General features: G+C 37.5%; 1 protein-coding gene across 1 annotated transcript in view; it reads left to right on the top strand.

The window, feature by feature from the left end:
* The window catches only part of LOC149538273 (protein HAPLESS 2-like), a 452,273-nt gene that overhangs the window by 230,345 nt on the left and 199,999 nt on the right, over nt 1-21,929 (top strand). Inside the window, exons 8-11 of the mRNA XM_089799641.1 lie at nt 1,247-1,390; nt 9,887-10,063; nt 12,406-12,486; nt 12,637-12,740. Of these exons, the coding sequence (XP_089655767.1) occupies nt 1,247-1,390; nt 9,887-10,063; nt 12,406-12,486; nt 12,637-12,740 (506 nt within the window). The remainder of the gene's footprint in view (nt 1-1,246; nt 1,391-9,886; nt 10,064-12,405; nt 12,487-12,636; nt 12,741-21,929) is intronic.

Genomic DNA, 21,929 nt, shown 5'->3' with positions numbered 1-21,929 from the left:
GAATTTCCCTTTCTATTTTGAACCTATTGCTATTGTTAATACATTACAAAGGGAATGAAGAATTGTTTTCCACAAAACCTCATATCCACACCACCTCATTTCTTCAGTTCCCCAAATGCCATTGTCCTCAGAACCCGCCCAGCCCCTTGTGTCTTCCATAATTTGGCAATGATGAACACCAGAAGGACATCCCTTTCTCCTCCTTAAAATGTATGAATAGCTATATGGGATTAGTTGAAGGGTGAAGTTAGGTTTTTTTTCAAGATAACCTCTCAATAATTAACATTAATTAATTAGTTAATGTAGATTAGTTTCTATTTAGTTATTTATTTACTTAACTCTTTTAACATTGTGTTTCCTTATAGTGTGCCTACTTTGCAACCTCAATTTTGTTTTAAAAAGTATTTTTCTAACAATAATAGAAGACAATAGATGATGTATCATTATTGAATATTAAAGAGTTTATTGTGTGTTGAAGATTAAAGGTTTAATTCCAAAGGGTTTTTGCCTTACAAACATGAGTGCTACCATTTAGGCTAAGATTTCAATGGAGTCAAAAGGTAATAATCAAGAGTTCTACAGGATTAATATTCTACAAAAATATAGTTTGATGCAAACATTATCCCTATAATATATATAATACAAATGTTGAACTTTTCACCTCCTACAAAGATAGAGGCTCACCACCCAGTCATCAAATAGGTGACTTAGGTCAATGCAATGACAAGTCGTTAATCATCTAGGATAAATACCAGTAATGCTTAGTCAAGATTTAGAATTCACATTACACAAATAATGACCTAACTTAATATAAAGTTATGCTTCTAGCTATCCTAAGCATCAACTAATAATGGTTTCTTTTAATAAGTGGAGGAGAATCCACTTACCATAGTATCTACTTACCAAGTATAGTTGGTGAGGCAGTACAGTTGACATTAGAAGGGTTGAAAGTTGTAACATGCAGATATAAAAAAATAAGCTAGTTTTCATGCAATATTTGATAAAAACAATTCCATTCATTTTTCTTATTATAAACAATCTATAATTTGTTTCGGTATTCCATACTGGTTTTTTTTATAATAACCATGTTATTGATGTAATCCTCTTGTTCTCAGAGTAATACAAGATCCCTTTTTCTTCTTTTTATACATGAAAACTCTCATCAAAATAGATAAAATCTGTAACTTTTTAGTCTACAAATTTAGTAAATGTGACGCTAATCTATTTTTATCTGTTTGGTATGCAGAGCGTCATTTACCTTGGCCCTTCCATTCTGCAAGGAGTGACATATGACAAGTTCTTAAAGGCTTCTATTCAAGGAGATTATCTTAACTATCAAGGAATTCAAAAAATGGAAAATTTCTATTTATCTGCCCCGAAAAATAGTGGAGTTAAGTTATTTATAGTAATGTTATATCTTTTGTTCTGTCTCAGACTCTCATTCCTAATTTTCAACAGGCATAAGTTTTAAAATCAAACTACAAATACATTTCTTTAAGCATGTGAATAAAATGTCTCTCATAAATTTATGGAAAGAGTAAACTAGAAACTTATATTAAGCAGTATAAAATAATGAAGAGAATTAAACTTCGCATCTTTGTAATAATTTGTAAGTCAATATTTTAAAACGACTTGCTGAATTTGAAAGCTAAAACCTAGGACAGATTGTGAAATCTTAAGTTTCGAGAAAAGGTTATGCTAACTAGGTTGGGTACCATCTTATAGATGCATTCATACTTGGTTGCTAAGCAGAAATTTTGAAGGGTTTGAGAGATTGGTTGCTTCTGCAATCCTGATCACTATAAGATTCTTGAGGAAGTGCACCAAATAAAGCTTCCCACAATATTCTCACATGAAGGATCACAGAAATTGTGATGTCTCCTTTTGAAATAGGATCTAATAATAATAAGAATAAAATATCAAAACTTAATAATAATATTTAAGCATAAAGTGTGTATATATATACATACAATGTTCACACTCTAATCAAAAAAAATATCTTGAAGCAATGAGTCGCTTAACAAATAGATGTTATGAAATGTTGAACTGTTATAGAGGCATGAGATCTATTCTTTGAAATGCGCGAGATGATTCAGCCTTCAGTCCCATTAGCAATACTGACGTGAATTTCATATGCCACTGCATGAGTTTTTTTATTATGATCTAATAGCAATACAGGGAGGAAACACAAGTGTACATAGGTTGATTCTCTTGACTTTAACACCACTGAGATATAACGTGCAATAATTGGCTGCAATAATGTATCTTTGGTTGGAAGTTGGTTAAGAATTGGACTAAATAAATCTCTGTTGGGTGTCATATTGGAAGTTTTTAGTGGTTGAAGATGAGATGTATAAACCAAAGTGAGCATCTAGAGCAAAGAGAGCCTTGTCGGCATTGTATTTTTAACCTCTTGCATAACAAAGATGTCAAAGTAATTGATGTCCAGTTTATGCAAAAATCATTTGAATACAAGATGTGTTCCTGTCTTTCTGTATCCCCCTCAATGGTAGATTGAGTTTTCTAGATCTACTTGCATTTTGCAATATTTTACCATCAATTCAAGTGACGAGCTCTTGTGTGTGCTTCTCATCAAGGAACAATATTATTGCTTCATTGCAAGATACGCAGATTTCATATAGGTTTTGGAGATCATAGGGAGAATTCATTGTTTGGGAATATATGGATTGATGATTTTTCCATTTCACTTGTGACACCTAAACCTATTAGACTCTAATCATTTAAATCTTTGTGCTAAGTTGCCAAATTGGTTCTAGTTTGGGCAGGGGTATGGGTACGTGGCTGTGGCAATTTTTGTTTCTTGGGTATGAGTTTGGGTTCGGGTTTGTTTGTAGGTATAAAGACATTCAAACATCAAGTTATAAATATGAAAAGAAGTGCAGTAATCATGAATTCATAATTACCAATAAATTACTTGTATAATAAAATTAGTAATTACTTGTAGTACTGATATAGTCTCAGATTACATGCATAACAAATTGACATCATTCTCGACATGATCAACAAAAATAATAATGGGCTGGCTGTTACAATTCTACCAATAGTAATGTACTCGAATCTACAAAGAAAAATATTCGATACCTAACCATCAAATGAATTAAAGCAGATTGCCGTTCACTACTGTCATAGACTAAGGGCATTACATAGACCAATTTTGACGTGAATGATATTACCAAGCTGCTGTGATTCACTACCTAAAGCTTTTATAAAGAGTATTCTGATGAAGAAATTAGAAATACATAAGCTGAGCGACCTCCTATGGGTACTTCTAGGGTGTTTGAGTTGCTATGGATTCTTCACTAAAGGAACCACAGATAATCCAAGAACCTAGGAAGAACAAGTACACAGACTGTACCAATAAATTACTTGTATAGTAAAATTAGTAATTACTTTGATATGGTTTTATATTACATGCATAACAAATTGACATAATTCTGGACATGATCAACAAACATAATAATGGGCTGGCTGTTACAAATGAATCAACAGCAATGTATTCAAATCTACGAATAAATAAAAATGATCCTTGACCTTCAAATGAATTAAAGTAGATTGTCATTCACTACTGTCATAGACTACGTGAACTATCCCAAAATGGATATTTTCTTTGCTGCTGCTATAACATTTAATTATATAAATTATATTTTCCTGAAGATTTTTCTTTGATCTTATAGAGCTAAACAAAAGTTGCAGAAGAATGTTGTTTCTTTTTGTATTTTTCAAAATATAGGTATTACAACGAATAAATAACAACGACTGATAAATAGAAGTGATAGAAATAATATGCAGCAATAAATACTAATCCGGAAATGATTCTAAAATCATACCAGCAGAGTCTGATTTATTCCAGAATAGTACCAATACAGATGTCCTTCAAACAAGATGAATGCCAGCTGAAAATGGGATCCAGGTGAGTTGCTGTAATAAATGTCAGGCTGAACCAAAGTGGTCGCCTTCCCTAAAAATCCACTACCTACAAAGTGTAACTGCAATACTAGAAACCAATCCACTGCCTTGATCAAACTGTATGCATAGGAACCTTCGAATCTGATCTTGTTGAGGACTACGTCCCAACAAATCTGCTCTCAGCACTAGGGTTTGCGTCCCAGGTGAGGAATGCTCTTCCAGAGCAATGATGTCCAAAATAGGATGATAAAATGATAAAAGATACTCCTCTTTAGGTTGCCTTCTCCTTATATCCCCTCTCCAAGGCAATCCGAACCCTAAAAGAACCCTAAAGTGGATTGCATTTTAACTTTATAATAGCATTATTTTCCTAATAAAGACATCCAAATAGAAGGAAATCGTTACTTTATTAATGGCAGATAGCTCCAAGCATCAAATAAGTCTCGTCAAGTGATAATCAAATACTAGAGACTGAGCTCTTTCCAACGAGCTATCACACATAGGCAAATCAATCCAAATGGAGCCAGAAAACTCCTTATTACTCGAAATTGGCTAAACACTTAGCCTTATTTAAATTATTAAAATGCTAATTTAGGAGAATATTTAAATATATTAAAATATTTCCCAAGTAGCCAAGGAACAACCTAAACACCTCTAAAACATGAAATTGAGTTTGTCACCTACCTGTAACTAATGCCAGACAATATGGGCCAACCGGCAGTCACACCCTCAAATCTATTGATACTCCTAAAATATAGGGAACACACCCAAATCTCCTGAAATTGAGACTAGGGGGTGATCTCATAGAACCTCAACTCTAGAAATGTCACCATCTCCTAAAAGGTAGGAATCTCCTCCTATAATCAAGGAACTGCTCTTGACTGATCTACTATTAATTGTAATACCAAATTCGGATGCTGAAAACCTTGACTGAGTCCCTGATCACCACTGCCAGCCAATGAAACTCCATAATAGGCTAACTCTCATATCACTGCTAGACAAAGCTAAAAAGGGGACATGACAAATCCTCCCCTCTCAGAGATGCTTACCCACAAGCAACTGCAAAGCTAGATGCTTTAAAATAATCTCACCCTCCCAAGTGGCATCCTCTATAGGGAGACCTCTCCAGCGAATTAGATGCTCTCAAATCACCTTTCTTCTCTGTTGGTGTTCCCTCTCTTCCAAGATCTGGAGATGGTATAATATGTTGTTCCAGTGCCTTTTTTAGACACGACATGTGGAACACATTATGAATCCTACTGCCAGATGGTAACTCAATCTCATACACAACCTCTCCAACATGCTTGATAATCCTGTATGGTCCATAAAAACAAGGTTTAAGCTTCTCAGCTCCACCCCTTTTAAAGGTGCTCTATTGGTAAAGCTGCAGTTGTAGATATACCATATCCCCCACCTCAAATATCCTCTCAATCTTGTGTCAATCAGCATAGATCTTCTGCTGATTCTGTGCCTGCTAAAGATTCTCTCTAAGAAATCTCATGATGTCCTGGTTTTCGTATACCCAATCCTGTGCCAAAGGAACCCTGTTGTCACTAATCTCTAGACCAACAAAAGATAGAGCATGATAACCATAGAGGGCTCTAAATGGAGTCATAGAAATCAACATATGATATGTTGTATTATAACAATACTTGCCCAAGTGTAACCAACGCACCCATGTCCTCTGTTGCGCGGCTCTGATATAAACATCAAGATCTTCAAAGTGTAGCATCTCACCATGAATCCACTGGAGGAATATATTATACATGTCAATTTCTAGACTCCAAACCAATTTCAAAAAAAATGCAACATATTCATATTGCACCTATCTAAATAGATGTGCAAATCCATATTGCCAATGCCTCTCCGTGAGGTCCCTACTAACAATCCTTGAACCTGATGCAATCTAGGTAAACTGACAAAATAACATGCTCAACAACAGCATGTGACCCTCCATATCTCTCAAACATACAACCAGTTGTTCCATTCTGACAAAAATGCCCAAACACTCCAAACCATGAAGCAATATATGGAAGTCTGTGTAAAGTGATGTATCTAGTGAATCAATACCTGGGTCCCATAACAAAACACTTGCCATACTATGTGTGATGTAGAAGAACTTCATATTATTACCATCACTATCAAGTAATCCTCTGATTATGCAGGACACCATAACTATGGGTGAGTAATATCTTGCATGCTCAAAAACTATCAACAATGGCCACCCCATCTCACTGTCATAACTCTGACCAGCAACACAAGTGATATCAAACATACTATCAAACCAATTCCAATCAACAACAAACATTCCCCACTCCATCACTAACCTATAGGGGCACCTCCCAACACTCCCATACAGTTGAAAACCTAATGTAGACAATGAAAAACTCGAATGAGCCATAAGATCCCCACTAGAATAGCCACTAATCCTCAATGGATTGAAGAGTACAAAGTCACCAATTAGCAAGTTTATTTCTGCCCTATCAAGGAAACCATGAGGCCACCTCTTAACAAAAGTATATGTGTCATCCATGCCCATAAGGGACAACTCATGAGTGGCCAGCCCGCCAAGTGTATGCTCAACTTCACAATCATACTCCAAGATTGAGCTCCTTATACCATTTGTGTCATCAAGATCAAGAGCCTCCTCATCATCCAATTCAAAAAGTGGGTTATCTAAAATCAAATCAGCACTCATCTCAAAAAAGGAGTTATCAACAATGACTGGATGTATGTCATCAACTTCTTCAAGACTATAGGCAACAAACTCATGAGAATGGGAAGTAAAATTGCTACTATCCAAACTCAGAGTTTTGGAATCCTCCTCTATACCTTCTTTGGAATCATCTTGTATTTCCTCGGTATTAATGGAACTACTGGTGTCACTGGATAATGTATCATCAAGTGGTTCCTCTTCCTCATTCACCTCAAGAATATGTTGTCGATAAGAATAGGCTGTTGCAAGAGGCAAGTTTTCTGATTGAGCTGAAGTAGAATGTAGTAGGCTCAGCTCCCCACAATGTTCCTCCCATCGATTTTCTGATTTTGTAGGTAAAGCATGGATTAAACTCAACTCCCTACTCAATTCTTCAATTTGATTTTCTATCATGAGAAGAGCTCCTTGAGAATTTCCCAAAGTTTCTCAAATCTTTAAAAGTTCTGAAATAAGTTGATCAATCTCCTTTTCTTTCCCCCTCAAAGCAATAGAGTAAATAACACCAAGATCAAGAAGATGATCTCTATCTAAAAGGAGGTTTAAGTAATTATTCTTCATTGCCTCCATGGCTGTCTTAAGCACATGCAAATCAGAGATTGATGAAGCCTCTTCTTTACATTTATGTCTTCCCTCAAGTTGGACCTTCCAAATGTAGCTCTCTACTAACTTGTGGGAACTGTCAAAATGTGACAAGGTTGCAATGACATTTTCTTCACTAACCTTCAGTTGGCTCTCCAAAATAAGCTTATGGACATGTGTAAATCCATAAGCAAAGGATTTGGACTGCCATTGAAGATTAGGGCTCTCTTCAATATCCTCTTTTGATACCCCATCAAGATCTTCATCTAGTAATTCCTCTTGCTAGTTATTGTTGGTCCGTATTTCCTTTGTTAACTTATCTTCTCTCCCAATACTTTCTTTTCTATCCTTTGATTCTTCTTTCCTTCTTTGCTGCTGATATGAACTTTTGGATACCAAATCATCATCGGCATCTGGTATACCCATAAATTGTGTGAATGCAAGCATGTCTTGTATCTCCTTAGGAAGAGAATGATACTAATGGTAGCTGCTCATTATTGCATCATTGAAAGCCTTAGCAGGAGGCCTCTTACTTGTACCTGTTGATGGAGATGAAACCTTAGAGCACCCATTTCTCATTCTAGCCATGGTATTGACTTGCAACTAACCCAACAAGCTGGCAAGAATTCCCTGTTCAATTCCAAAACCTTGCTCTCCTGTGCATATAAAATCGGTGTATCTCAGCTCTCGGATGCATAGATTTGTAATCAAATCCACAAGCTCGCAAGATTAGGCTCTGATACCACTGAAATATCCCAAAATGGATATTTGCTCTGCTACTACTATAATATTTAATTATATAAATTATATTTTCTTGTAGATTTTTCTTCGATCTTATAGAGCTAGACAGAAGTTGCAGAAGAATGTTGTTTCTTTTTGTGTTTTTCAGAATATAGGTATTACAATGAATAAATAACAATTGATAAATAGAAGTGATAGAAATAATATGCAGCAATACATACTAATCTAGAAATGATTATAAAACCATACTAGCAGAGTCTGATTTATTCCAAAATAGTACCAATATAGATGTTCTTCAAACAAGATGGATGCCAACTGAAAATGGGATCCAGGTGAGCTGTTGTAATAAACGCCAAGCTGAACCAAAGTGGCCGCCTTCCCTAAAAATCCATTGCCTACAAAGTGTAATTGCAATACTAGAAACCAATCCACTGCCTTGATCAAACTGTATGCATAGGAACCTTTGAATCTGATCTTATTGAGGGCTACGTCCCAAAAAAATTTCTCTCAGCACTAGGGTTTGCGTCCCAGGGGAGGAATGCTCTTCTGGCATCCAAAATAGGATGATAAAATGATAAAAGATACTCCTCTTAGGTTGCCTTCTCCTTATATCCCCTCTCCAAGGCAATTTGAACCCTAAAAGAACCCTAAAGTGGATTGCATTTGAACTTTATAATATAACATTAGTTTCCTAATAAAGGCGTCCAAATAGAAGGAAATCATTACTTTATTAATGATAAATAGCTCCAAGCATCAATTAAGCCCTAACAAGTGATAATCAAATACTAGAGACTGAGCTCTTTCCCACGAGCTATCAAACATAGGCAAATCAATCCAAATGGAGCCAAAAAACTCCTTATTACTCCAAAATGGCTAAACACTTAATCTTATTTAAATTATTAAAATGCTAACTTAGGAGAATATCTATATATATTAAAATATTTTTCAAGTAGCCAAGGAACAACCCAAACACCTCTAAAACATGAAACTGAATTTGTCACTTGCCTGTGACTGATGCCGAACAACCTAGGCCAACTGGCAGTCACACCCTCAAATCTATTGATACTCCTAAAATATAGGGAACACACCCAAATCGCCTAAAATTGAAACCAGGGGGTGATCTCATAGAACCTCAACTCTGGAAATGTCACCACCTCCTAAAAGGTAGGAATCTCCTCCTACAATCAAGGAACTGCTCTCAGCTGATCTACTACTACTTGTAATACCACATCCAGATGCTGAAAACCCTGACTAAGTCCCTGATCACCACTGCCAGCCTACGAGACTCTATAATAGGCTAACTCATGTCACTACTAGACAAAGCTAAAAAGGGAACATGACACTAAGGGCATTACATAGACTAGTTTTGACTTGAATAATATTACCAAGCTGCTGCAATTCACTACCTAAAGCTTTTAGAAAGAGTATGCTGTTGAAAAAATTAGAATTACATAAGCTGACCTATCGCCCGTGGGTACTTAATGGGTGTTCGAGTTTGCTCGAAATCCTTCACTAAAGGACCCACAAAGAATCCAAGAACCCAAGAAGAAAAAGTACCCAAACTCTACCAATGCCAGCACCCAAACCTCAATAGCATAACCTGGAAATCGAGTCTTTTTGTGAATGAGAACTGGTACAGATGGAAGTTGTCAAGAACTACACTTATAACTCTACTAGAAAATGAATCATGTCAAAAGAGTAAGGTACCTTTTATAGCCATATTATCTCTAGTATACACTTATCTTAAAGCATACAACTACTTGTTATGGAAAACTTTAGCTTTCTATCTCAGTATTATGACAATTTTCCATTTTCTTGTATAATAAGTTCTCATTGTATAGTCTCCTCAACTATGATTTTCTCATAAAATTAAATTTAAAATGATTTCATATGCTCAAGCAACAAAATTCTGTTTTGTTTCAGGGCAATGGGCTTGACTATAATTATACTAAATGGATGCTGTTAGAAAGAACCCGCTACACATTTGGAGATGAATGTAACAAGATTGGTATAGGTCCTAAAGGTTTCCGGAGGCAAATAGGATTTTGTACTTCAACTGTGAATTCTTGCTTGCATAATCAATTGTTCCATTTCTATCATGTAATTCCTTCTCACTTAACTAACTAAAACAATAGAACTTCAATATATATCTAATTGGTCACTATCATTTAAAATTTTAATATTGTCATGGAGTTTTTATTGAGAGTTCTTAGTTGCTTCTTTTACTTAATTGAAACATTTTTGTTCTATTGCTTTGTAGACTTAAAGTAAAACTTAAAGGGAAGAAAGAGATTTACTGTTTTCTATAGAAGCTCCTTTCCTTTCCTAATATCCCATTCATCATTGTATCAATGAAATAAAAGGCAATGATCTCATTGAAAACCAAACTAAAAATGTGTTCTGTAAAATCTATAACATAGTGTTGGTTAACAGATTGGTCTTTCTTATAAATCAAGGACTTCTAGCTTTGATGAAAAGACAATGTCTTAAACAACAGTTGAAAAAGTCATCAAATAGTTTAACCTCTGAATTTTTAACCAAGGTATAACTCCCTTCTTATAATCATAACTTTTCTTTTGATTGAAAATCTAACATCTACTAATGGGGTATGCTTTTAACCAAGAAGTAGTAAATGAACTAAAACTTGACCATCACCATGAAAATAGTGAGATAGCTAATTCTTCAGAACAAAAGACAAAATTATACAGAAAATCTTTACAACTTGTAGATCTCCCATTGATGAATGAAAGCAATTCTTATGTTAACACCAACTAAAACATTGATTAATATAGTAAGACATTCAGCAACTTCAAAATTTGAACAGAAAATATAGGAAAATGTGAAAATACTATTACTTCAAAAGAGTAACTCTGTAAACTGCAGGCTCAAAGATCTATACTGAACAGTGGCAATAATCATTTTCAAATGCACAAAGATAGATAGTTTTCCTTAAACCACATTCAAAATTGATTCATCCCACAGATTTGATCGATTATCTCTCGTATGTCAAACCATCAGTGGTTTCCCTAACCCTTTGTAAATTAAATGGAAAAGTTAAGGCAGACTGAGCACTCTTAGTGCTCATGTCTGGACTGAGGTTAGCTATTGCATCCAAGCCCCCCACACACTGGAAGTAGCTTTCCCTTTGTCCTTATCTCGCTCATTTCTCTGTGAAGCATCTCCTCCACCAATAACTGTTCCATCTCCTCCAGGATTGAGTTTAGCCTCCTTTGCATGTCTTCTCAAGAGGTTGGTCTCCTCCTCCAAAGGGCATTGTTTTTTATGTTGAAAAAATGGTGGATGCAACAACATGGGCAACTCATATGGTATCCCAAATCAATCTAGGATGTTTGTGAGTTCTTTTGTGTGATTTATCACACTGCCTTACACCTTTAAAATCAACCTCCTTTAGTTTTCTTGCTAAAATTACAATGATCTACAAGACTTTTGTAAACTTCAAAAAACCACTTTGCTTTACCATGCAACTGTTGCACCACTTTGATAAACTATGAGAAGTTTGTGTGATTATTCTTTTTTTCACTATTAAAACTCTTTGCATGATGGTCACAATTGCACAGAAATATGTTGTCCCATGCTATTCTCAAGAACACATTACGAAAACCCACAAAATATACCTTTTAAGATGATCTTCATTGAAGTGTTGTGAGCTATTCCTTCCAAGATGGGATGCAAATCAGTTTGTGTGCAAGCTGAAATCAAATCAGACAGCCATGAATCACTAGTTTTGCCATTAAAATCAAAGCTATATAAGCTGAAAGATTCGTTCTATTCAGCACAAGCAATTTACCAACTTTTTACAATGACTCGAGGACATCATGATGATCAATCTTGCTGCTGTTTGAATTTGGAGATAAAAATTTAGAATATTATTTCCTTCCAATTTAAAGGGTGATTCTCTTGCTCATCTGTTTTGTTTTAAAGTCTTGCAGTGAAAAATGCAAATAGATGCTAACAAGATGTAGAGTGTAGTGGGTCTTTTAGTAGGGTCTAGAACCCTAAAAGTATTGGGAGGAGTTTGACCTTATATTTCCTTGTCAATGCTCATGGTTATAAAGAATAACTGCAATCATAAAGTAATTGATGTAATTTCTGTTCATATTAGATTCTAAGTTTATACTTCATCAGGTATAGAGATCACTTTTACTTCATCTCTGATATAGTTGTCTGTGACCTGTTTGATATTTTGGTCTTTTAAGGATCTTGGTTGGCAGCTATAGGGGAGATTGACATTCACATGCTATACTGTTCTTGTTGTTTTTAAAGCTAATGTTTAATACTGTATTTTTGGCAGCTACACCGTTTCTAGAATGCCTGTCTCACAAACATTAACTATAGTTACATTTTCTATCTTTAAATATGTTTTCTCTGAACATTATTAAGGAGAAAATGTGTAATAAGTAAACTAATAATTTGGATTTCAGTGGGATCAGTCTGCAATGAAGAGAAACCAACTTCCTCAATATGTAATTGCAAGAAGATTCGAGAGAATAAATAAAGCCTGGGTTGATATCTCTTACTTCCCCTATATGACCATTTATCGTCTTAATTCATTTATTGATTTTTTTTTCTTTAAATCTGTCTGATTAAAGTTTTGAACATAATATTTACAAAAACAATATCCTAACTACTCTTTTATTTACATATTGTTACAGCCTAAACCACAAGATGGTCAGTTGTCCGTGGGTATTACTGAAGAACTGATCACAAACATTCTTTTGGAAATTAGGGCAGATGACATCAGATTTATTGTCAATGTGTATGCATTTCAACTCAAAAATCTTGAATGATGCTTTACTAGAAATTTAAAGAACTATTGAAAAATAATATTTCCTATTACTTTATTTCGTATGAAATGTTTTCTAAATTTTATCAAATACATTTGAAATCCTAACATTATATTGGGTTCTTTATCTCATGAAATAGCTTCTTGTGATAGTTAAATCTCTTGTTGTTGAAAATCTGCCTACCAATAGCTATAGATGATTGATTGTTATTGAAAATTGTTACTACTTACATAAGAAAATATAGACAAAGATAGGCAATTATAAACAATAATAGAACAATATAGAGAAAGCATACAAATGAAGATATAGACAAAGATAGGCAATTATAGACAATAATAGAGCAATATAGAGAAAGCATACAAAAGAATATATAGACAAAGACAGGCAATTATAGACAATAATAGAACAATTGCAATTGTACATGCAAATCTGATTGTTAATTCAATGATGTCATAAGCTCCAAAAGCCTTCAACCTTAATCTTCTAACTAAAATACTATATCAGAAGCCAAGGAATGTGATAAAGTTTGGGTGCATGTCTATGGTCATATTGCTGCCACCTTCCAACGTGTAACACTGATCACAGTCTCTAATAGCCACTATCATTGCCAAATTTGTGTAACTTCCATGGCCCATTGTGCCTACAGTCGTCACTCATCTAGTTTATTCAAGTTATACAATTCTCCACCAGGCTTTCCATATCGCCCAATTTGTTCTCGATCGCAATCCTTAAACTCGGTACCATGAACTCTATCGGTACTATTGCCTCCTGTTCATACATCAACTGAAACGGAGTGTGTCCGGTTGTTACCTTATATGAAGTGCAGTACGCCCATAGTGCTGATGGTAGCTTTTCTTCCCAATCTTCTCCTTCAATTGCACAAGATTTATAAATCACTTTCACCAAGATTTGTTTGTAGCTTCTGCTTGTCTGTTGGCTCTTGAGTAGTACGGGCTCTACAATGAATGATAAATTTTGAACTCAATAGTTATTGTCGGTAGAAACTGTGTAGCCGATAGGTTCATGTCATTGGTAAAGATTTTGTAGCCGACGGGTAGATTAGTATTATTATGTAGCCGACAGACCCCTTCGGGAAGATTCGGTGGGAAGTATATGTACACCCTCCGAGGAACCATTGTAATCATCGTAAGCATTATGTAATCTCTTGGCATATGCGAATAATAAAAGGAGTTCTGTTGTTCTTGTTCATTGTCTATGTAAATTAATCTATTTATCCCATGCGATAAACATTTGGCGTCGTTGCCCAATTGACCTGGAACAAAGGCTGAGGAATGAAGACTAATCCCAAATCAGTTAAACAAAAATAAGAATAAGTTGAAGGACAAAGATGAAATCCACAAGCTCAAGAAAATTTAATTTTGGTGCAGTAGGCCGAACGCAGACAGAGGTTTCAGAAGATTACTGATGGACATCGAAGCGCTGAGGAATTGTTGGAGGAGACTCGCCAGTGGGTGGAATTGGTGGAAGAAGCAAGGGAGGAATTTTTGAACTTGTATTCACCAAGGGAAGAGAATCCAGACGGAAGGGAATTAACTCACACGGCTCGGAGTGCCGAGGGAGCACAAGCGTGGAGTGAAATCTTCATCTGCGATACACTTCCAGAAGGGACAACTTCAAAAGATCCTTCTTCACCAAAGTTCGTAGCTATTGCAAATAAGACACCTGTACAAAACAGCGACGATGTGGGAGCACAGAGTGCTAGTGTGGGAGTGCAAAGCCACAGTGTGGGAGTGCAAAGCGTCAGTGTGGGACTGTAGAGTGCCAATGTGGGAGTGCAGAACACCGCCATTGTTGCAGGACAGAACAACACCCGTGCACAAAATCCAGTACTAATGGCGGGACCAAAGGAAAAACTACCAAAGTTTGATGGGGATGGTACGGCCGATCCAATCCAACATTGTAAAACATGCGAAACAATTTGAAGGGTGAATGGCATAACAAATACAAACGAATGGGTTTGATAATTTCCAACAACCCTATGGGGTGTTGCAATTGATTGGTTTGCCGATAGAAATCCCCAAAAGTTATCCAATTGGGACAACATTAAAAAGGATTTTATCATGGAATTCCAATTGTTGCGCGACGACAATGAGATCGTAGCAGAGATATACAACACAAAGCAGAGGAAGAATGAAATTGTCTAAGTCTACGCCAGGAAATTAAAAGATTTAATAAACAAAATGGAAAATAAGCCGGCAAATGGACTGCAAAAAAGATGGTTCATTGAAAGCCTACAACCAAAGTTGCAGAAGAAGACGAAGATTGTGTCGCCATCGTCATACACTGAAGCATACAATCAGGCAATTAACTTGGAAAGTGAACAAAAAACAAAGAAGAAGAAGAAGAGTAGCTCATCTAAGTTAGACGACGATGCATCTTCAGAAGAAGAGAGCAACGATGATGAAAAAAGCAGTAAGAAGGTCCGAGCTCTCTAGAAGGACATGATCCGGATGATGAAGGAATTTAAGAACATGTAGAAAGAAACAAAGGGAAGCAAGCTATGCTGCACGGAATGTAAGATAGAAGGACACACGAAAGGATCCTATCCAAAGACCCAGTTCTGTGAGATCTGCCAAATTATGGGACATTTCTTAAAAAAATGCCCCTTCGATATGAAAACAAGAGGACCTCAACAAGTGCTCCTGACACAGACAGCTTCCATGTCAGGAGGGAATGGAAACACAAACATTGATGGTGCCACTTCAGGGGGGTACAGAAATAATAGCAGAGGGCAAAACAACAACGCGAACAATAATAATGGCAGCCGAAGTCGAATTTAGTACGATGCAAACGGCCGGCCAATGGTTCAATGCTGAGCATGTAATTTGTGGGGCCACTTTGCCCAAGACTGTACAACAGAAAACACACCAAAATTATTATGCAGATGGTGCAGATCCGACAATCATGAAGATGCCAAGTGCTCGAAATCAAGAGTGAATTTGATTGCCATCGGGACGGATGACAAGGAGGTTCTAGTAATCATGCGGAGGCAAGCAAAACTGTACCCTGACCCAATGGAAGAAAAGAGGAAATTCGAGGAAGCACGAGCGGAAATTGAAAAAGTAGCACAAGTGGAGACATCTCAGTTGAAGGACACCACTGGTGCCTCAGTAAAGAACTGCACAGAACAAAAACCATCATATGCCAGATATTACAAACTAAGGTACCCATCAAAATAAATGATCTGCTTCTCACAATGCCTTAGCTCCGATCGGCACTCACAAACATTGCTCCAGCTACTAAGTTACCAGGAGAATCAAGACGAGTGAAGAAAAGCAGTGCAAGTGTAGAGGACCCCATGCTGTTAGCCCTCACATCCGGACAGCAACTAGCAGTCATCGAGATGGGGATTCTGGGAAATGTTCTGACAGACACAATTGTCAACGGAGGGTCTGGCATGAATGTCTTACCCGAGGATACTTGGAAGAAGTTGGGACAACCGACACTATGGCCACCTATATTCCAGTTGCTAATAGCGGACCAGCACAGGATCAAACCGTTGGGAACCTTGAGGGCGCAACTAGTAACTATTGGAACACAGCCATTTTTATTGGATTTTGTGGTCATCCCATTGAAAAGAAAAGGCTATGACACTATTTTGGGACGGAATTGGTTAGTGCAAGTAAAAGTAAAACATGATTAGAAACGAAATACCTTATCAATGGAGTGTAGAGGCAGAAGATTCATAATTGACCTGCACACACAAATGGTAGGTGAGGAGGCAACGTCGTCAAAATCAGAAGGTGAAGGCAAGAGTGACGACGAAGGAAAGAAAAGAATGGAACCGGACGAAGGAGTATTCAGACTAAGAGGATCGAATGACGACGACCTAGACTTGGTGAATGGTCTTTTCCACTAGCAAATAGAAGACTACGAACTCTTTCTAAGTTGTAATATGTTAAGGGTCGACGGAGGTGAGAGAAAAGAGGAAAATGAATGCTCGAAAGAATACAGAGAAGTGGAAGAAGGAAAGGCGGATACGGCTGAAGCTAAGGGGAAGAACCTATAGTATGAACCCACAAAAAAGAAAATTTCCACTATACGGTATATAATAAGCGGATCGCACAGAAAGAAAATGTTACGATGAACCACGAATATAGTAGAAAGGTGTCGACAGAAAGGAAAACACATTGTATGGTCTGCACAGAAAACAAAGAGAACAAGCTTAATAAAAACTTCAGCAATACAAAGTGAAGGTTCTAAAATCAAGAATACAATTATTGACGACAAGGGATGGCAGTCGATGAAACTACAAGCATAATGGGCCACAGAGGTGACACAGAACAGACACAAGGCATGGCATGATAAGCACCTAAAACTCAACAGGTTTCAGCCGGGGTAGTTGGTGTTGAAGTATGACGGACGAAATGAAATCAAACCAAGAAAGTTTAAGGTTAGATGGGTAGGGCCATACCAGATCCGGGAGGTAGGTGATAATGGAGCAATAAAATTGTATACTTTAGACGAACAAGAGTACCTCAAGCAGTCAATGGGCCGAAGCTAAACATGTACCATGCCAAGAAGACTCCCTCGTCGTCACAAAATGATGAAGTCCGAACGATTCCCTCGACGTCGCAAAATGACGAAGTCTAAAGGCAGAATTGAGTTGTATTTTTGTTTTAAAAAAAAAGAAGAAAAAAAAGAAAAAAAATTGAAAAACAAAAGGAAAAAATTTTGAAAAAAAAAACAGAAAGAGAAAAAGAAGAGAAAGAAAAGAAGGTAAGAATACCGTGGAGGAGGGGTCCCGCGGACTGTTCCGTGGGCACTTGTTCCACGAACAAGTGGTCCTGTGGACTATTCCACGAACACCTGCCCCGTAGACAGCGTGTTTCGTAGGAGGTTCCATGGGAGTCCTTGTTTGCCCGTGGCTTTTCCTTGTTTTTCCGCAGAGTTTTGTTCACAGGTGTTGCTTTATGTTTCACAAGCATTGTATCTTCTGTGTCTAGCCACGACATCTCTTGTTTCGGCGGACTTCACTCAATCTTCAGCGGAGTGGTGTCTTCTGTTCCACAGGGTTGTTTTTTGACCACGCTTTTACTTATTTCTTCCCACAGTCACCATTTTAGTAATCGAGCAAACAGGGAACTAGGGGTGCGATACATCATCTACATGCCTCTTGATTTTTGTTGCTGAAGATGTCGCAGCTTAAACTCTAATTCTTCGACTGGTAGTGTTCGATTTTGACAAGGGTATCTATTCTTGCAGATGGTGTTAGATTTTGGCAGGGGTGTTTATGATTTCTGCGAACTGGGTCTTGGATCCCCGCGGATATGTTTCGGACTTCCGCGGATGTTGTTCTAATATCCGTCAAATGTGTTTGAAGTTTTCGTGGCTTATGTTTTTACCTTCCGCGTGTATGTTTTAAGGCTCCACAGGTGGTCCCCTGTCTCCTATGGATTTTTTTTCTACAGCAACCGCACTTATCTTCAACTTCGAAGGCAAAAGCATTAGTTAGGGGTGATAGAGAGGCAGAATAGATTAAAGAGACACAGTAGAGGAAGGAGCAAAAAATAAAAAATTAAAAAAAATGAGAACTCAAGAATGTTCAAAATGAATAATGTATGATGCTGAGGGGAAGGGAAAGACATAAACAGGGAGGAAACATAAGCAGTTGCCAAAAAGAGTGTGGGATCGGAAGAAAATCACAAAAATAGTGTGTTCCATGTAGTTTTGTGTGGGTTTCAAAGTTCCTCGACCCCGTTGGGGGCAATGCCCCCTAGACCCCCAGTCAGTGCGGTTATCAGTTGTGGGAAGTGTGACCAGTTGATGAGACTTGGAGCTACTGCAGGCATAGTGTGCCAAAGCCTTTCGAGAGGGATGTTATGCTTTGAGGCACTTGGAGTAGGTGTTGGATGTGAAGCTATCTTGGTGGATGCATAGAGAGCTCGGGAGGAGTTGATCATCCAATTGAAGGCAGTACAGTGACACTTGGCTCAGGGTACCCGAGAGTTGGAAGCAGAGAAAGCAACATGGATGGCTATCAAGGTCAGCTTGATTAAGGAGACAGTATTGTGTTAGCAGAGGCTACAAATGCAACATGGGTTGGAGACCAGTTTGGTGCAGACACGGAATGACTGTGAAAGTAATGTGAGAGAAATAGATCTATCTTTTTGTAGTTAGTTAATGTATTTTGTTTATTTGTCTCGGATATTTTGTAATTGTCACCCAGAGACGACTTTTCTTTTGGGGGGATGATGTCGTCAGTAGAAACTATGTAGCTGACGGGTTCATGTTGTCGGTAAAGATTTTGTAGCCGACAAGTAGATTAGTATTGTTATGTAGCCAACGAACCCCTTCGGAAAGGTTTGGTGGGAAGTATATATACACCCTCTGAGGAACCATTGTAATCATCGTAAGCATTATGTAATCTCTTGGCATATGTGAATAATAAAAGGAGTTCTTTTGTTCTTGTTCATTGTCTGTGTGCATTAATCTATTTACCCCATGCAATAAACAGTAGTGGGCAGTCAGATGACATGATTGACAAAGTGTCCTCCTCGATCGCTTGTCAACTACAGTGGAATCCCGTACCTAGTGATGATTTGCTCATAAATAAATTTTGCTATGCTCACCGCAGAGTTGTTCGGTAGCGCGCATACCTCCACCCATTTGGTCAGGGTTTCCGTCCCCACCACAATGTACCTGAAACTTCTAGTTTTTCTTACCTTAAGGAGTCTGACAAAGTCCAATCCCCATCTTTCAAATAGCTCCTATGCATGCCAAGGATTTAGAGGCATGAAGTCCCTCTTCAGTGGTTTTCCAGCTCTATGACATGTGTCGCATGCAACAACCCACTCCCTAGCGTTGTTGTGTAGTTGGCCACCATAACCCTACTAGATTTATCTTCAGTGCAGTTGTATCTGGCCCCATGTGTCCTCCTATTGGTCCCTCATGTGCTTCCTTCAACACCTTTGTAATTTCCTCCTCGAGAATGCATCGCCTTAGAATTTGATCGAGTCCCATTTTGTACAGTAACCCGTTGATCAATTGAAATGTTCAGCTCCTTAACACCGGTTTCCTTCTCTCGTTCGGTGACATCTCACTAGGAAACTATCTCGTTGATAGATACTCTCTGATATGTGCATACCAAAATGGCAGTACTGTAATGTGGAATAGCTGTGCATCTAAAAAATCATCATTGACACCCTTAGGTGGCTCTCTAGATTTTATCCTCGACAAATGATCCACACTTACATGGCTTTTCCTTGGCTACACCACAATCTTGAATGTGAACTCTTGCAACAATAATAACCATCGACTTATCCTTCCCTGAATAATTGGCTTATTTACAAGATATAACAATGCCCAGGATGATCTACATAGAATACAAATGGTGTCGCCAACAAATAATGTCTGAATTTTTGTACTGCGTACACCATCCCTAGTGCCTCTCGCTCCATCATACTATAATTTTTCTCTACTTTAGATAATAATCTACTTGCAAAATACACCAAATGGTCCAATCTGTGGTCACCTGTTTGCACCGGTGTTGCTCCAATCGCATAATTCGATGCATCCACATGAACATGAAATTCCTTATCCTAGTTTAGGTAGGCTAGAATCGGTGTTGTAGCTAACCTCATTTTCAATCCATCGAAAGCTTCATTTTGCTCTACTTCCCATTTATAAGGTTCACCCTTGTAGGTGAGTTTGTCTAGTAGGTAGGAAATCTTTGCAAAGTTCTTGATAAACCTCCAATAATATCCAATGTGTTTGAGAAATGATTTTACTTCAGATACATCCGTCGATGGTGGCATATCCAAAATTACTCGAACCTTGTCTGGATCTGTCTTGAACCCTGCTTTGTAGACTATGTCTTAGCAATTTCCCTTGTGGTACCATGAACCAGCACTTCTTCAAATTGAGTGCCAATTTCACCCATCTGTACCTCTCCATGCATTCTCTGAGCGTTGTTATATGTTTATCCTCTGTGCTAAAAATTGACCAATCATCTAGAAATGCTTTGAAGTTTCCGATAGACATTTTATCAAATATCTGTAGGATAATTCTCTGAAACGTTGTTGGAGCATTACACAGTCCGAACGACATCCTGTTATAGGCGTATACTCCATCCTCCATGATGAATGTTGTTTTCAATCTGTCTTCTTCTGTGATGGATATCTAGTTGTATCCAGAGAACCCATCCATAAATGAATAAATCTCATGCTCTGCAACTTCTTCCAGAATGCTATCAATTAATGGTATCGAAAACGGATCTTTGATCGTTATCGCATTTAGGCATCGACAGTCTACGCATATTCTTATCTACGTGGTGTCCTTTTTTAGAGATATCACAATCGGTGATACCCACTCACTCATCTACACTCTAAAAATAATACCTGCTTCCAACATCCTATCGATCTCATCCATGACCCATGTGGCATAATTTTTGTTCATCTGGTACAGCCGCTTTCGCACGGGTACTACACCTTCTATCAATGGTATCCGGTGAACACATAATTCTGATGGCACTCCTTTTAAATCTTTATACGCCTAGGCGAAGACTTCCTTGTACTCCATAAATATTTTGAACATTGTTGCCTTCAAAACTGGATTCCAATCATCTCCTACAAGAATATTTTTCGGATTGGCTTCATCTCCTAAGTTCATTGTTTTGACAGTAGGCTCTTCATACTTTATAGGTTTGTCATTATTAAACGTATGTGTCGACATTTCATCTACATGTGCTTCTCCCTCCTTTACTTCACTATACTCCTTTGGAAACTCGTTCCCTTCTTTTCCCTCCTCAACACCCAACATGTTACAGCTTGGGAAAAGCTCGTAATCCTCCATCTGCCAGTGGAGTAGGCCATTCACTGAATCTAGGTCGTCATCATTCAACCCTCCTCCTAATCTCAATATTCTTTCTTCATCCAGTTCCATTCTCTACTTTCCTTCATCACCTTTACCTTCACCTTCGAAATCTGATGACATTGCCTCCTCACCTACCATCTGTGTGTGCAAATCAATTATAAATCAATGGCCTCCACTTTCCATGGATAGGGTATTTCATTTCCAATCATATTTCGCTTTCACTTACACCAACAAGCCCCGTCCAAGGATAGCGTCATACCCTTTTCTTTTTAGCAGAATGACCACAAAATCTAATAAAAATGGTTGCGTTCCAATGGTTACTAACT

The sequence above is a fragment of the Cupressus sempervirens genome, chromosome 9 (genome assembly GCF_028749045.1).
Source record: "Cupressus sempervirens isolate cs-2001-9-10 chromosome 9, ASM2874904v1, whole genome shotgun sequence".
Lineage (NCBI taxonomy): Eukaryota > Viridiplantae > Streptophyta > Pinopsida > Cupressales > Cupressaceae > Cupressus > Cupressus sempervirens.
Note: the sequence above shows the minus strand (reverse complement) of the source record. Positions and strands in the feature narration are given on the sequence as shown.